The sequence below is a fragment of the Ostrea edulis genome, chromosome 4, assembly GCF_947568905.1.
Source record: "Ostrea edulis chromosome 4, xbOstEdul1.1, whole genome shotgun sequence".
NCBI classification, from domain to species: Eukaryota; Metazoa; Mollusca; class Bivalvia; order Ostreida; family Ostreidae; genus Ostrea; species Ostrea edulis.
In genome coordinates this window covers 13507769-13525488 of record NC_079167.1, presented here as the reverse complement: position 1 = coordinate 13525488, position 17720 = coordinate 13507769, and the positions used below count along the sequence as shown (strand labels likewise).

Genomic DNA, 17720 nt, shown 5'->3' with positions numbered 1-17720 from the left:
ATCCTGATAAGATGAGACCGGTTTCCGTGTAGCATTTGTTGACTGGTCCTAAGAATCATTTCCCGTCAATGTCGGAATTTTTCAAATCGATATAATACAAATCATCATGTAAATTGAGCTAAAATCACCTCTGAATACGAGACTACGTAATCAAGGATCGTGGGAGATTACTTCTGTTGCCACACGGTTTCAGACTGCTAGAAAAAGGATCTTATGTGTGAGGACCAAAAAAAACCACCAAATTTTCTTTATATATATATATATATATATATATATATATATATATATATATATATTTGTAAAGCTTCTGAAGATGTAATGAAAGCGCTAAAGCTTTACGGAGGATTTCTGTGTTTTCTTTTCATATTATATATATATATATATATATATATATATATATATATATATATATATATAAGCAAATAACACAGTGACAGAAATAAGACATACAATGATGTAACAATACATAGGGAATGATGAATATTTATTTTAACATTTTAAAAATGGCAACATTTTAAAAAAATTGTAATAATGGTGGTGGTGTTAAAGATGACAAAATATCCCGGTTTCCGTCATTTATTGATACAAGAGTATAACAATTGATGTGTATAAGTAATTTAAATCGTTTATGATACATGTATGATTGAGAAATCCCGAGCTTTGTGATTGACTGAGATCCATAAAACTACAGAAAGATTAAAACGCTATATTCACCTCCATGTACATTCCAGGCAAATATAGCGTTTGATTTTTTCCAATATCGGACAATTTTATTTATTTATTATTTTTTTAATTTGAAAATTCCCAAATTTGATACGATTGCCTATTATTTTCATTGTCCAATCACGTTCAATTAGGTCTCGCACTTTAGATGTAGCTGTAAACAAAGATGGTCGACACGGTATCGTTTCGGCCAATGCAATGCTTCAGCTATACCGGTACCCTCAAAGTACAGTATTCTCCTTGCGCTCCGGGCTCGGTGATTATTGAACTTCTCGGGTAGCTAAATCATCGAACATTGTATTGACCTGAACATGTCAATATATAATCAAGGAATCGCTGTTTAGAGAATGTGAGGTGGTTGGGCACAATGAAAAACGTGTTAATTCGCATAGCTGCGAAGCCAAATCCATGGCACTTGAAAAAGTTCGTTGGATGTTTGAACGATTTCAGATCATAGTGATTTATTTTTGAATCGTAGACGAAATCTGATATTTACATCAAACATGCTGTCTAATATCTCTATTTCAACTAGAAGTTGAAAATGATTTTACCATTTCAACTCAAGAGATATACCTGTGTTCTGTTTGAGCAAACTGTTATAATTGAATGCGCTTCTTGATATCACTGTTAGTTGATGTTACTGTTCTAGTAGATATACCTGTGCTAGTAGATATACTTGTGTTGGTTAGTATCACTGGACTGGTTGGTATCGCTATACTAGTTGACGAGTTGATGGGCGATATGGCTGGGTCATCCCTTACTTGAGAGTCTATGTGTTATGTTTGCAAAAATTGAAGAAAAAAATTATAGGACCGATTGCATACAAATTGTACAACAAACAGTTGATTTAATTAGATTGACTACTAATTGTACAACAAACAGTTGATTTAATTAGATTGACTACTAATTGTACAACAAACAGTTGATTTAATTAGATTGACTACTAATTGTACAACAAACAGTTGATTTAATTAGATTGACTACTAATTGTACAACAAACAGTTGATTTAATTAGATTGACTACTAGTAAATGTTAAATTGTACAACAAACAGTTGATTTAATGAGATTGACTACTAATTGTACAACAAACAGTTGATTTAATTAGATTGACTACTAATTGTACAACAAACAGTTGATTTAATTAGATTGACTACTAGTAAATGTTAAATTGTACAACAAACAGTTGATTTAATGAGATTGACTACTAATTGTACAACAAACAGTTGATTTAATTAGATTGACTACTAATTGTACAACAAACAGTTGATTTAATTAGATTGACTACTAGTAAATGCTTATTTAAAGGTTCTATTATCTTTTGTTTCCTCAGAAATTACCTACGGTAAAATCACGTAAGATTCACAGTACTAGATACAAGGATTAGTTTATAGTTACTCTGTGCAGCGTGTCCCCAGTCTAGGTTTACTTAGTCTCTCAATATTTTAGTCTGAATCAGATGGCATCGATTTCTCTTCTTGTTATGCAAGTGATCTCGCTTCCAGTGGCTTATACCAAGTGTTTAGGTGAAAATCTCGCACACTGTAAAATGTTGCATTCGTAATGTATACGACGATATTTACTATTGATTTTTTCCCTTTCTCTTAGTCGTGCTGGGAATCCGAACACTACTCTTTAAACGTAGACTTGTAGATTCTAAGGATTGTATGCAGCTGGATAGTCTACATAGTATAATGACTATTTGTAATATGCAAATCAAGACGGGACTAGCATTGAAATTTCAGGTCCCAGAATTTCACACCCGGTTGATTATAATTGTTGGGTCACGTAGACATACTGTAATCATCGACTTCGCATGTGCAGCTCTCCATTCAGACTTGCTCCCTGCTGAGCTAACTGTATCAATTAGAACAGGAAATGCTTTTGTTTTAGTGGAAGCATTTTTTAAATATTAACTGATACATTGAATTTTAAGGTAACAGCAACCCCCTAAAAAACCCTAATTCAGATCACCGTAAACCTGCGGGATTGCCGATGTAGCGAAAAAAATATCTAATGACTGGAAATCGATATACCATGCGCTTGTTACTAACCCCCATCATGAATGCGTAGTGGTGACTTCAAGCTGTGTGTCTAATGTTTACACATTCAATGGGACCTGTTCCAGGTCATAAATCGAAGGAAATGCATTACTTCCCATTCTAGTGCAGCCTCAGATTTCTGCGACAAAATTATTGTTTATTCTAGGTGATTAATTAGATCGATCAATCTATATTGGGAACAAACACTGACGTCTACCTGTTTACTTCGTGTTTTAAATTGCACCAGGATGTTTTCCTTTCTTTGTAAGTAGGATATGACATCATTGTGTACCTCAAGTTGATGTCACCTTATTTATCATTATCCATCTGACCTACATTCCAGTGTTTTAAAAGAAGCACGTGCAGTATAAACACGATAGGCGATTTGATATCTGATATGTTTTCCTTCTTCACAGGTCTGGGTCCCAGGGACACGAAGGCGAGTCTGCAGTATCTTTAGTCCAACGAGTGTCATCGCGCCGGAAGCGGGAATCTAGTGCCAGCTCGGATCACTTCTCTCTCAGAAAACCCCGCGACAGTCTGAAACCCGAGGTGAAGATAGCTCCAAACCCTACCATCACGTCATATCCGGCAAGTACGGGCACCTCAGATGCCGAGAACTCACCGCTCATCATGGGTGTGCAAGGCGGAGAGTCGGGTGATACTTCAGGGCGTTATTACCCGGATGATAACGACGCGGGTCCCCCAGACTACACAACCATCATGAGGAGCAAAAGTGTGTCCAAACGGGTGGTGTTAAATGTTGGTGGTGTCAAACACGAGGTGATGTGGAGAACGTTAGATCGGATGCCACACACACGTTTAGGAAAGCTACGTTCCTGTAACACACACGAAAGCTTACTGGAAATCTGTGATGATTATACTTTGGAATGTAATGAATATTTCTTTGACCGACATCCAAGGTCTTTTTCTTCCATTTTAAACTTTTATCGTACGGGTAAATTACACTTGGTAGAGGAGATGTGTGTGTTATCTTTTAGTGACGATTTAGAGTACTGGGGTGTCGACGAATTGTATTTAGAATCATGTTGTCAACACAAATATCACCAGAAAAAAGAACACGTGTACGAGGAAATTCGTAAAGAGGCAGAAAGTCTGAGACAACGAGAATCGGACGAAGACTTTGGAAATGGCAGATGTGCGAAATGGAGAAAGAAAGTATGGGATCTACTGGAGAAGCCACAGTCCTCCATGGCTGCGCGGGTATGTATTGAGGAAGATTTTTGAGTACTCTGACACGTGTAGATTCTTTTACTCGTATTTCAACGTGTTTATTATTCTGACACAGCAATTACCTCTCTCACAATGTGTTTACTGGTGATAAACTGAAAGAGCAGATGCTGAGATTAAAACGCCGCTATTTGACACTTCTATACCACTCAATCTGTTAACAAGTGATAACAATATATCGCAGGGAACCTGTCTATCTCTTGTGTTTTATGCACATCAATGTTCTCTAATTCTTCTCGTCATGTAAATAAGATTATTTCTTTTTAATAAATCAATAACTGATCCTCTATCTGTTTCTTCAACAGATGTTCAGTCAATAGAGAAAACAAACGGAAAACGCTGATAATATTTTAGAAAAGTCTGATAAATGTAACTTACTCTATGCGTAGGAGGCAAGACCTATAAGAATCTTATTAATTGAGATGGGAGATGTGTAATTTCACCGTAAAATGATGGGAAATTGTGCGAGCAGACTCTCCTTGGGGTCAGACGGTGAAGTAGGAAGCTTAGGAAATTGTCATTCCTCGCTAGTGTACCCATCAGAAATCCAGTTGCAAATTAACCAATTTACTGTTTATTGGAAACAAATTTGGGACTGAAATCTACTTTTGGGAGGATCTGGAATTTTATGTAATGGGGATTTATTTCCCTAGCTAGAAAAACATGCTCGCCGATATTGGCTGACCTGAAAGAAAGATTACTGAGAATATGAATAATTGAACTCTCTTTTTCAGCTGTGATTTATCATGCTAAACTTATCATTAACTATATACGTTCACGCAATTGAAATCAATAATTACGATGATTTTTATTTTTTTCTTCTACTGCCATTTATATAGATCACTGTTTATTCTATTTAGAAAAAATATATTTAAAAGTTTTAGTATCTTATTCTGAAACTTCTAGTTGTTTTTTCTTATGCTTTTATTTATTTATTTTTTAAAGGAGCTGTTATATGTGGTGTAGAACTATTTAAAAGAAATATTGATGAAAAATATTTTGTTCAGCTGAAAGTTTTCTGGCATGGTTTCTATATGAATTTGGCAGATTTTCGATAGAGAGAGACCCTCGACCGAGAGATTTTAAGGTTGAACTGAAGTTACTTCGTTCTGATAATTATTTTTGCACATGTTCGTGATTTGTTTTGCCCGAATTACCTTCCGAGTAACTCCCCCACTTGTTTATATTATCGTTTCATGGTTAAACAACAGTGGCAAAAACAGCCGAGGGCAGGTGTTCGTCATTTGCTTCTCTTTTCTTTCTGGTTGGAATACTCTATTAACTCTCTTCTAAATCTTACTAAAAGACAATCGATTTTTTGGGGTCTTTTATATGAGAGAAACCTTATTTAATTTTTTTTCTCGAATATGAAAACACATAGGTAGATATCCCAAGCGTTTACACGTCCAAGTAAAAAAATAATAGAATTCGTGAAGAATTAAATGGAAGCAGCTAGTATCTGCTCAACATCTTTGCCAAAAAATGTGAATGACATAAGAAAGCATTCCCGAGGCCTGGTTTTATTTCTTGTATACTAGTATTGGCTAGATTTGCATTAGCAGCCAGTCTTATTTAATTCGGCAATGGAATGCCAAAAATTATGTTCGGCATCCCTGGAATACCTGTAGTATCCAAAGAATAATGCAGGCTCATCTTGACTTTATGGGAAGATGTGTCATGAACGTCTCAGTCACACTAGTAGCACCCTAATGACTGGTATATTTGTACTTTCTGACTACTACATATAGTAGCACCCTAATGACTGGTATCTTTGTACTTTCTGTCTAGTTTCCATAAGTTGGTAGTTTACCTCTCTGTCAATGGGAAATCCAAGATTTCTATAAAAAACTTTTTTGGGGGTGCCATCCTCCGAAATGTACATTAACGGTGTTAATGATATATATTATATTAATCCTGTCATATTTCAGATATTTGCCTGATCATATTACAACAGTCCTCACTACTTGAGTCTTGACGACTTTTATCGTACTTGATCTTTTGAATAGTGAAAGTTAACATTTAACAACGTTAAAGAAGTTCGCACCTGAGATTTGGAGTAATGTCAATTTTTTTGGAAGTGTATTTTTGATTTCTCTATTGAAGGAGAATTAGGAAATTAAAATTTAAAAAACTGGGGTTGCAATGCTTGTTATAGAGATATAGTGTTCTAAACATGACTTTTTTGCACTTGAAATTTATTCAATTAAACTTCATTTTTCTGTTGGTGTCAACACAACATAAACAACACAAATCAATCATTACATAACATAGATACATACTCATGTCTTCTAACACTACAGATTAAACAAAATCATCACTAGTAATGGAGGGGGGGAAAATAATGACCTTTTTGCACTCGATATACGAAAAACTTCATAATATCAAAATTGAGAGTTTAAAATGACATATTAAAAGTAATGTCAATTTCTAAAATTTTACATAATTTTCAAGGTTTGGCCATACACTTTAAAATGGAACTTTAAAAAGTGGGGGTTGAAGATCAAAATTTCGAGTAAATTAATTAAAACCTTTTTAACAATCGGTGTTCTGTTTGGAAAAATATATCAACCGAGTTAATAATTTACAATATTTGAACTACTTTCCAAGTCTCAGCTACCTGTATCATAAATTATAAAACTGAATAGGAGTATAACAATAGACGATACATTGGATGAAACACAGACTGTAGTATCATGCAGAATTAGAACTTTTTGATTAATGAAACCTTCCGCCACAAAATATAGTCCCTGCCAAACCCTTTCAAAATTTGAATTGATACAAAAATTTTCAACTGGATAGGGTTCAGCAATAGATGTGTGGTATGTTTGCACCAATGGGATCAGTATTGAACCAGTAAAAACTTAGTTGTAGCATCCTGCGCAGTTGTTCTCAAAAGCTCAAGAGCTAACTTCCTTAAGAAGCAAATTTTTGTGGAATTTAACTGGAATAACAATACTTGCGCAACAGGAAATTGTGCTACTTGGTACTGGTAGTTGGAACCTTGACAATGAATACATATATGATGCAAACTAGTTCGATCCGGTTTTTTAGTCCACCTGTCTGCGTATTCAATAGTATTCATTAGCTATCATTGCAGAAAATAAATTGCATAAACACGGGTTATGATTTTTGGGGGCAATTCTTGCTACCTTGATCACTCGGTAAAACAGCAAAGAAAGCATTTTATTGTTTCAATAACAAATTTAGATAGCAATTCTTATTCTACTTTCATCGTCAGTACTGTCTTGTTTGTAGATCCGGATCTCCTCTGACCTGGAGACTTTACGCAGAGTAGATTGAAATACCTATATAATATATTTTAATTCTCAAGAGACTACCATGCATAATTAATTTCTGAATCTTAATTGAAATAACAATGTACCACGGATTAACATTGCTCGAAAATATTAAAAGTTTTAGAATTGTATGAATTTGAACTTATGATCTCGGACTTGAACTGTTGATATGGTAATCCCAGCTGTAGGCAACCTTCATTAGCGACACATTGGGCCTGTTCCGGCGCGTTCGATTGATACGGTGAATGTCAATGTATCCATCAGTACTATCACTGAACCCAGTTAACCTTAACTTGTCAAATTGAGGGATTTGTCCATCTGTAAAATTAATGTCATTATCTTGTTTCATGGACAATTGGTAAAAAAAATTCTATAATTCGGCGATTATTTTAAAATCAGGTTTATTCGACTGTGCGTCAATATACATGTAATTGTATGTTATCCCATAAAAAATTATTAAGTGTATTTTCAACAAAAATTGTTTTACCGAATTATTTATTTCGGTTGGAAAGGGTTCGATTTCCAAACGACAACTCATTCACCTTACTACAGACAGCGCAAGAGGGCGGTCTCTTCTGATATGGTAGCAGAGGATGGTTTGGCAATTTTCTTTAAAGATAGCAATAACCCATATTTGAAGTGATAATACATGTATCAAATGCTGTCTAGCGTGCTTCATACCGATTGTTAGACCGTTCACGGCACACTGATTTTGATTACGGATAGCTCCGTTTACCTTATCAAGATATAGGGCTCAAGGCGAATGTGACCGGTCGACAGGGGATGCTTACTCCTACTAGGCATCTGATCCCACCTTTTTTGCCCAACTCTCTATTTTGTATTGCTTATGGGATTTATTAGATTGATCACTGTTCGTTATCTTCACCTTTCATGTGTAAAAAATGTGTAAATAATCTTAGGATACATACCAAGTGTAGCCGAGTGCTTAATGAAAAAAAAGCAACATATACATAAAGATGGGTGAAAATACGAAACTAAGACACGTGGTCAGTTGCTGAAGAAATTCAGATGAAAACTTTCGTGGTATAGCAAAAGGTCTGTAGCTGAGAGAGAAGGTGGATGACCCCAGGTGAAAGGTAGATTTTTAAGAAGGGCAGACAGTTCTTGATTGTGTAACGTGTCTAAATCCCCTCGCACAGTACTCTGATGGGGTTTGGGTGTTGCGGATTTAGCCCAAATGAGAGAAAATCAAAGCGAGAAAGGGGCACCTGATCAGAGCATGTTTTGTGCACCAGCACCAGTATGTATGGATTACATGTTATTTAGGGCCATGGTTTATTAATCACACCAATATGAAATACAAGTATTGACATAAAAGGGAAATATGATTTTTCATTAGTCTGTCATAACCTGACTTTGATGTATACCCCTTACCCACATGTTTCAGAACCGAAAAAGAATTGTCCCTTGCCACCTGTGGGATTTCAAACTGTGTTTCTGCGAGATCGATGTAAATGTATTTTTTAAAACAAGACATCTCCAAAATCAGTATAATACGTACTGCACTGTAATTAGGAATTGAAATTATTGTTCACATTAGCCTTTGAATTGTATAATTTCTTGAAATAAATCAAGCTTATTAACATAACAAGTTGTTGCCCTTTAAAAGGGGACTGCAATACGTGGACTAGAGGTACTTAATGTTGACCCTCTTCTAGGTACTTAATGTTGACCCTCTTCCAAAACAAAAGGTCATTTTTTGCCATTTTGCGGTCTTGAACATTTTCTGGATTCGCCACTGAATGGTATATATCTGCCAACAAAATAGTGATGCTTCCAAGCTTGAATGTCGTGTTTCAAAACCTTCACAAATGGTATTCATTTTAAGACATGGACAACAATGTATCACTTCTTTGTTGAGCGTTGCGAGGTGAATATGTTGTCGTGTAAAGTTTTATTTACAAATGAATAAATTAGACACTATAACATTAATTGGTTTTTTGTTTTTTTTTATCAAGAACACTAACAACTGTTATAGAACTTTTTTTATTTTCTTGTTTATGAAACATTTATCTTTCTCTCCATGTGTATGGTCACGTGCTACCCTTTTATAGATAAAGGTCGCGTCATCAAGTTCAGGTGCAATCAGAAGAACATCGCTCGGTCTTTTCTGTCAAGTTTTTCTCGACTTGACGGAAAAGGCCGAGCGATGTTCCAATCAGCTCCGGTGACAACATAGACTTGTGCATGCGCAAGCTGACTTTTCCCCATAGCATCCGGTTTAACCTTATATTTTCTGCGTGGCCCTCAGTGTCCACGCAAAAAAGATAATTAATGTAGTTGTTAATGTGTACTGTTTTTTGTTTTGGCCTTTTGGGTTCAGTATATTTCATTTATTAAGTATCTATTCATTCATAAAATACACAAAAAGGGTGGCTTGGATTCAAGACTATTTTTTGTGGATTCACACAACTAGTCATATATTTAAGTAGTCTTGAGGTGATAAAGTGGAGTTAAGTTCAAACAAGTGAAAACTTTATCTGCGTGAAATTGTTTCTACTATTATTACTTACTATAGTGATTAAGATATCTTAATAAAAAATAAAGAAAAACAAAACAAAAACGAAAATGATTTCTTTTCATCTGCGACCTGATATTTTTTACGCATGCGTCAAGTTGATTTCTTGTATCCAATAGAAGCCAGGTTATAGATCCCCTATGAAGGGGTGTTGTAACCAACAACAGGATGGAAACTCAAACATCTTGCACTCAATCGAAATGAATCTGATATAGGTTACAGTCTGGGGGTCGCAATGTACGTAGTCAAGGTCACCACATTTATCATTAAGTATGTGAAAATTGCTGGGTTTTTTCGCGATATTGAAACACAGTTAGATATCAAATAATGCACATAAGCTAATTATTTGACAACTGTGATAGAATTGTAACTTGGCTAGTGCACCCAGCTCTGGTAGTCTCGATTGAAGAAGCACTATGTGTGGGAGATTTTTAGTACATGACCAACCTTCTTTATGATGTGGTTTTTTAAAAATAAATACACTGTATCCGTAAAAATGATATTCGTCGTTTACAATTACAGCTAAGACAGACTTGCAAAGAACAACTGGTGTATATTTACAAAAGATGAGAAAATACCCGTTTGGAAACAATAGTTTGCAATATTGGTTTCATTGAATATTATCAATCAACAGTCTGGGTTTTCAATGTCGATTGCTCATTACGGTTTGGTGTCATTAATTTACATCTTGTGGTTCCACTCACGGTGCTTTCAAATATCCACACATATACATACCGACTAGGTTTCTAATCAATATCTTATCATAAAACAGTGTTATTGTTAATTAATCTAGAGAGGAGCAGAGATTTTTATCTAATATTAATGAAATTGCCCTTCAGTGGGTAGATGGATTAAACAATGGTTTGGGGTTTTTTGTGTGTGGGTTTTTTTTGTTTTTTTTTTTGTTTTTTTTGTTTTGTTTTTTTTTGGTGAAAACGCCAATAAACATTATGTGCTGCTTATATGATACATAGTTCTTCTTTGCTGATTATTTTCAAACAGTGTTGATTTACTTTCAAAAATCTAAAGTGTGATGGTTTGGTTATTAACTGCTTCCTTTCAATAAAAAAATATATACCCCTTTATCCAGTGGATATCATTCATACGATATTGTGTCCGTATCCACACTTTGTATTCTTACGCCGCGTGGCGTAATGTAAATAAACAAATACGTTTGCATAGGAAATGGATCAGGGAGACGAATTTCCAATAATTCAATTGTAAATTTATATATGAAGTTAAGATAGAGGGAACAGGTCTGTCATTTCCACTGTCTATCCTAGTTATCGTCTTGAAAAAGTGAAACGGTCTGCAGAGTTGCAGTGCAGTGCTATCCCTGATCGTGTTGTGTTTGGATCGTAGGTGATATTGACATATTTTCAATGATAAAAAAAAAATACATTGAAAAAAAAAAACAATAGTCGACATGAAATGAATGAAATCGTTTCTTGAAACTCAAAAGGAAATCGTCCTATTGACCCCCTCCCCCTCAGTTAGGACTGAATAACGTACTGTGAAATTTCTTTTCTTAGTGTTAAAAAATCCGATAGTTTACATTATAAACCAAACACATTAAGATATTTTATTACATATTTACCCCGTTGTCTAGCTGATATCAACTTTCCAACTCCATGCACCAAATGAACCCGGGATACACTACGTTCAACTGGATACAATTCAATTCCATCACAGATACAGGTGTTAAGAAACACAAGCATATCAAGCACTGGAAGTTCCACGACCCCAAATGTCACGGGAGTACATATGGTGGAAAATTCATCGTCAACATTTCATACATGCGACAACAAATACAAAAAAGACCGCGCGTCATCTATGACACAGATTCGGATGACGGATATTTTTCATGAATAGTCACATAATTTCAATGTAAAACGTCTTAAAATGTAAGACATTTTCTCAATTAAAAATTATCTTTTATGAATTGAATATTGTGATAGTAAATATTTATTTTTATTTCTATTTTCCAACGAACTATTTCTAGCGGCGTAATGTTACGAATTAATGTAGTTTGAGTTTTTAAAGTAAACGAAAGTGAATGTTTTAAAATGCAAATTGAATAGTCTGTAAGGATATAATATGTGATAAAAAGAATCGTCCATGGTTTGTGGTTGGATATGATTATTATCCAACTCGTGTGTTTTCTACTCCCTTGCCAAGGCTCGGGGATAAAAAAAACAACAAAAAAACACACAACTCGTTGGATAATAATCATACCCAACCACAGAACATGGTATATTATGACGACAAATCTAACCTGGGTCCCTTTCTTCATGAGGATGCTGTACCAGGGGGGTATTATATGCTCTGTGTGTGCGTGTGTGTGTGTGTGAGAGAGAGAGAGATATGTGTAGTAAAAGCTAATTCTGATGGTTGACCCCTGCACTGGAGATGTTGAAAAGTAATATGTATCATTCGTGTACTTTCTTCCGCATTTTGACATTATAAACAAGGAACAAAATTGGAATAGTATCCTATCAGTTTACACCCCACTACTCTTGTACCATATCACTATGTCCTTGAATTTGACCGTCACCAACGTTTTACATTATGAAAAAGACGATAAGCGGGAATGAATCAAGCTGTACGCGATTCGTAACGACGTACCGACATCATTTATGTCTTCAAATGTGAGAAGTAGGTGACTACCTTTTGAATCAGTAAACGGTTGAAATTTACGTAGATAATACCCAATTTTACTATGTTTGGTTCAACAAGTGATCTAGCCGTTGTATTAGAACTGTGTGGCTGAGGGGTCCTTAAATATGTATATTTTAATTACTTCTGTCTGTTGCACGCAGCTCAGCGAATTATACATGTAAACGTTTTCCACTTTTCAGATCGAAAATGTGTGAGCCTCGAACACTTCTTGGGCTGTTCTGAATAAATTTTACACCTACCATCAAATCAATGTTCTCGAACTTAGACTCTAAGGCGGATGGATGGAAACAAGTGGAATTTTCAATTATCACCCATTTTATGAAATCTGTATGACGATAGTCAAACAGTGAAATACTTAGCAACATAATCTAAATGTGAAATTCAAAATATTCCTGCAGTCAATTTTCTCTTTTGAAAGATGTTGTAAAAATATATACGCAAGTGTAAGTAGAAATGCAGTGTATGATACATGCAACATACTTTTATTGTATACTGTAGTATTAATTTGCCTATAAGTTTGGAGTGTCTGTTGCAAATATTTCTCGTTATTTCAAGTTGAACGAAAACCTCCTGTCTGAAAAATTGGTGTTGACTCCTGTATGAAGACAAGAACTCTCAGAAAATACACTGTCACTGTGTCATGTAAAGAAAATTTCTATTTTGGGATTTCATTTCAGACTCCATTTGAAAAATTCTGGGCCTACCTTGGCCAGGTATAGTACACCTAGCCTGTGTGTGTGTTGACCACCCACCTGAGAAACTGTATATACAAATACCAGATACCAAACGGAGATACGACAATGCAGCACAAAGAAAAACAAACAAAAAACCCACCGTGTCTTTTACTTCAGTGCAGTCAACAGTCTGTCTTGTATAAAGAATGAAATTTATTGCCCATCTGTCGGAGCTCATCCGTTCAGTTCCATGGCTTGGATTGTCGTGTCTCCGTACATTATTTGTAGCCGCTCACCCACCGTTCACCTAGTTGCAGAACTGTAGCTGTCTGGGGGAAAATTGGGATAGAACAAGAGAGCTACAGATCCACCCGTTTTAAATACCTTGAATTTAGCGTAACTTTTTTCTGTGCTCGATTAACGCATTCTATCTCCACATTTCACATCGCTGTTTCAATTTCTGAAATACTTTCCAACTAAACTTGTGTCAAGGTATACTTTAAAACATTTAATAAAACCCGATTCGAACAAATTTACAATTTCAATAAAGCTCGTCTGTTTACGTAGCCATGTTAAGTTGCCAGTCAAATCACACTACGTTGGTGTCGCTATACTTATGGACAACACTGACTTGACTATGTTAACTATTTCTCACAAATATTGTTTTTGATGAAATTATTCCTGTTCTGTTAAAAATGATTATTGTTTAAATAGGTTTGAAAATTGTCTAAAATATAAAGTTTTCATAAGATAATAGAATGCATTTTCAACATTTTACGTCTAGCGGGAGCTATATTTTCCCCATTTTTTATTAATCATCGGGCTAAAACGTCGTGAAGACAGAAAACTATAGTGTTGGAAGCATGAATAAATGCAATAATCCAACTGACTGGTAACCTTAAATAGGTTCGTAAAGAGGGGAGTTTTATTGAAGCTGTGAGTTAAGTTTTAAAGGGGTTTTAATGGATGTTTAAAAGTGCAGTGTGTGGACACGAGTATAGAGGGAAATGCAGTCGGGAAATATGTTAGTAATTTTATTGAATTAAAAGCTTTCGATGCGCGATGTAAAAATGCGGATATAGGACACCTTAATCATGCGCAGAATAAGTTGCGCTGTAAATCGATTGTTTCTTATAACGGATGGAGCAGCAGCTCTGTTTTCTATCACAAATTTACTCCAGAGAGCTACAGTTCTGCAGCTACCGTTCACTATATAACCAGAAAGGCCTGACTTTTGTCCCAACATGAATGACATAAATAGGAAGTAGCTGATTATATAATAAATATAATTTTCTTTTCCTTCTAACACTATCGACTGTCACAAGCTGAAATTCTTTACGCTGCATCGAATGGCAAACTTGTAGGTTCACTCTTTGTTTCGTTATATCAAGTATATGTAATGCATGGATTTTGTCTTTACTTTGTATAATGCGTAGTTAAAGGCTTTTAGAGACAGGAATTTTCGAATGAATTGAATAAGGCTTTGCTGATTTAGTGTTAAGTTTTCTACCTATCCCCTGTTATCTGTGATGGACAGATCGCATGCGGTTTAATTGTGTAGTAGGTTCATAAAATGCTAAATTTAGATTTGGATGTAGAATTATGTGCATTGTACTTCTTGAAATGTGGAAAATAGAGATCGGTATTTTGAGGGTTTATATTGAATTTTTGCATAGAAGAATGATTCTGAATCGTAGAGTGTAAATTTATGCTATTTTTAAAATCAGAACAATACCATATTGAATTCTCTCAACTCTGTCGTATCATCTCAAACGGAATGTTGTTGGTGTTCCAAACGTCTTGTATTATATATTTTCTGCATTTGTGAGCACAAGGATTAAGTCCATCACAATGAAGTAATTTAATGTTTTACGTATCTTTTCAGTCCAGTAAATATATTTTTTCAAACCATTAATTACAACTGTTGTTCAAATGTGAAATAGTTTGTTCATCATTAAGAAAATGGGTACCAGTGGATTTTTTTTTCTCTCTCTCTCTGAGGAATTCTACACATAACACTGGGGTTTTTTCTTCTCTCTTCGCAGGTGTTGGCCATTGTGTCCGTGCTCTTCATTGTCCTGTCGACCGTGGCCCTAACACTGAACACCATTCCCAGCTTTAGCGAGGACACTGATGCGACGAACGATTTGGAGATTATTGAGGCTGTATGTATATGCTGGTTCACATTAGAATACCTAGGAAGATTCTGGGCTTCTCCCAATAAATGGAAATTTGTCAAAGGCCCTTTGAACATCATTGACTTGTTAGCTATTCTACCGTATTTCATAAGTTTGGGGCTAACCGAAACTAACAGACACACAACGGAGCAATTCCAGAATGTTCGGAGAGTTGTACAGATTTTTAGAATTATGCGAATATTACGAATTTTAAAACTTGCGCGCCATTCAACCGGTTTGCAGTCGTTGGGATACACCCTGCAAAGAAGCTACAAGGAACTAGGTCTTTTGTTAATGTTTTTAGCTATTACTGTTCTTCTGTTTTCAAGTCTGGCATATTTTGCCGAGAAAGATGTGGACAAAACGAAATTCAAAAGTATTCCCGAAACCTTCTGGTGGGCTGCCATCACCATGACAACCGTGGGATACGGTGATATCTATCCAAAGACTACACCGGGAAAGCTGGTTGGCGCAGTGTGTTGTATTTGTGGGGTGTTGGTTATTGCGCTCCCTATACCTATCATTGTCAATAATTTCGCTGAATTTTACAAGGACCAAATGCGAAGGGAAAAAGCCTTAAAAAGGCGAGACGCTCTAGAACGGGCCAAGCGTACAGGAAGCATTGTGTCGGTGCATTCTTTTAATATAAGGGATGTTTATGCAAGAAGTGTGGACCTAGTAGACGTGAATGTGGAGTCTAGTGGCGGCAGATGGTCAAGTGATAACGGACACAAGTGTGATGGTGGAGTCAGCACTACCAATAATGATGGAAAATGCGCAAGCGCACCACAATTTGTGACGAACATGTCCGGGACGGCTAATAAATCATCGAATGATCACTGTGATTCCAACAGTCTTCCTGACTATAAATGTGCAACAAATTTAGTAGAGACTGAGGAAGAGTCTGGTTTAATGACTTCCTCCCAACCAGCATTACATTCGGAACAACAGGTATATTTTTTTTTCGAAAATTAGTTTTCTGTGATTGTTTAATCTTATTTTTTGAAGGTTTGCAAAGGAATTACGATGCCAAGATAAAGATTCATGCTGTACATATGTTTAATAGGTTTTATGCCTGTCATAAGTATCCATTTTGTTCCTCGAAATTGCTACTTATTCTTATGATCGACAAGGCATAACGAATATTCCCGTCATTCTTGACATGGATTTTACTTGATGTGTAGTATATTATAGAAAATAGAAATTACGCAAAAACAAGTATTTTCCTATTTATTTAGATACGTGTCGATCTTATAATCCTAGCAATATTTGTAATATCATACAGAAAATAGATTTTTTCGAGCCAATTTCCTGATGTGAGCTTGGAGGAGTGCATGGCCTTTGGGCGGAACGGCTCTGACAAGAAAGATACGTTCTGTGGCAAAACCTCCTCTTTTGGTGCTACATCAAGACTCCGGCGGACTAACAAATTAATCACAAAAGAAAAGACCAATTACATTCTAGTGGGGAACTATTTCTACGCGTACATGTATATCGGGCCATAAAACGTACAAAACAAGAACAGAAAATCATTCATTGATTGTGTTTTGGAGTTTTTTAGACGCCACATTTACCAATCTGCAAAATCACTACAACACAGTGTGAATAACATCTTCACGTTATTGATAATTTCAGTATTTATTGGGCTATTCCGAGGTGCGTTCGCACATTGCTTCATTTTAAGGCCATACACGACGTTTCTGCCATTTCATTTTTTCATCTCCAAGATATGAAGAATTTTTGTATGATTTCCGAAATAAGTTTAAATTTTATAATGATCTGATTAGCTCAATGATTAAATCACCAAACTACTGATGTAAGATCCCTGCTTCGATCTCCGCTTAATCTTGATTTTTCTCCCTTTGCTACAATAACTTCGTAATATCCAACCTTCTGTAATGCATAAGAGCTGACTTTACATTTTTACTTGCCACAACCCAGGAACTATTAAAATACTAAAACCCTGGCAATACCCCCACTCCCACCCCCACACACGCACACAGTTTGTAGAAACAGTAGAGAAAGTAAATGAATTGTACGTGAAATGCCACGAAAAAGTATATACTACTAATTGCAAAACGTCGCGCGTGCCCTTACATAACGTTCAGGACCCAGTTGCACAAAAGACAGTTAAATTTAACTGACAGTTTTATATATATAAGCTTACAATCACTTTTCTGGAGGTTGGTCCTGAATGTGAAAACTGAAATGGGTTAAGGTTGCGATAATTTTTGAAACGTATTAACGAACAGATAACGCAGATAAATCTAGGTACAGTTAATGAGAATCAGCATGTGTTTGATTAACCAGCTTGTCTCTTGTAGTCAGTTTTTGCAACATA

General features: G+C 35.6%; 2 protein-coding genes across 11 annotated transcripts in view; one reads left to right on the top strand and one right to left on the bottom strand.

The window, feature by feature from the left end:
* The window catches only part of LOC125670354 (solute carrier family 17 member 9-like), a 960148-nt gene that overhangs the window by 649339 nt on the left and 293089 nt on the right, over positions 1 to 17720 (bottom strand). The gene's annotated exons all lie outside the window — the stretch shown is intronic.
* Positions 1 to 17720, top strand: part of LOC125669619 (potassium voltage-gated channel subfamily B member 2-like) — a 104225-nt gene that overhangs the window by 80867 nt on the left and 5638 nt on the right. For 6 of the 9 annotated variants that reach the window (XR_008802233.1, XM_056161983.1, XM_056161982.1 and 3 more), the window contains 3 exons: positions 3180 to 3987; positions 13206 to 13241; positions 15248 to 16330. Coding sequence is in view for 8 of the 9 variants with exons in the window: in XM_056161983.1 (XP_056017958.1) it covers positions 3180 to 3987; positions 13206 to 13241; positions 15248 to 16330 (1927 nt within the window). In the remaining variant the exon portion in view is untranslated. The remainder of the gene's footprint in view (positions 1 to 3179; positions 3988 to 13205; positions 13242 to 15247; positions 16331 to 17720) is intronic. The other 3 variants (XM_056161984.1, XM_048904277.2, XM_056161985.1) reach the window with 1 other exon arrangement.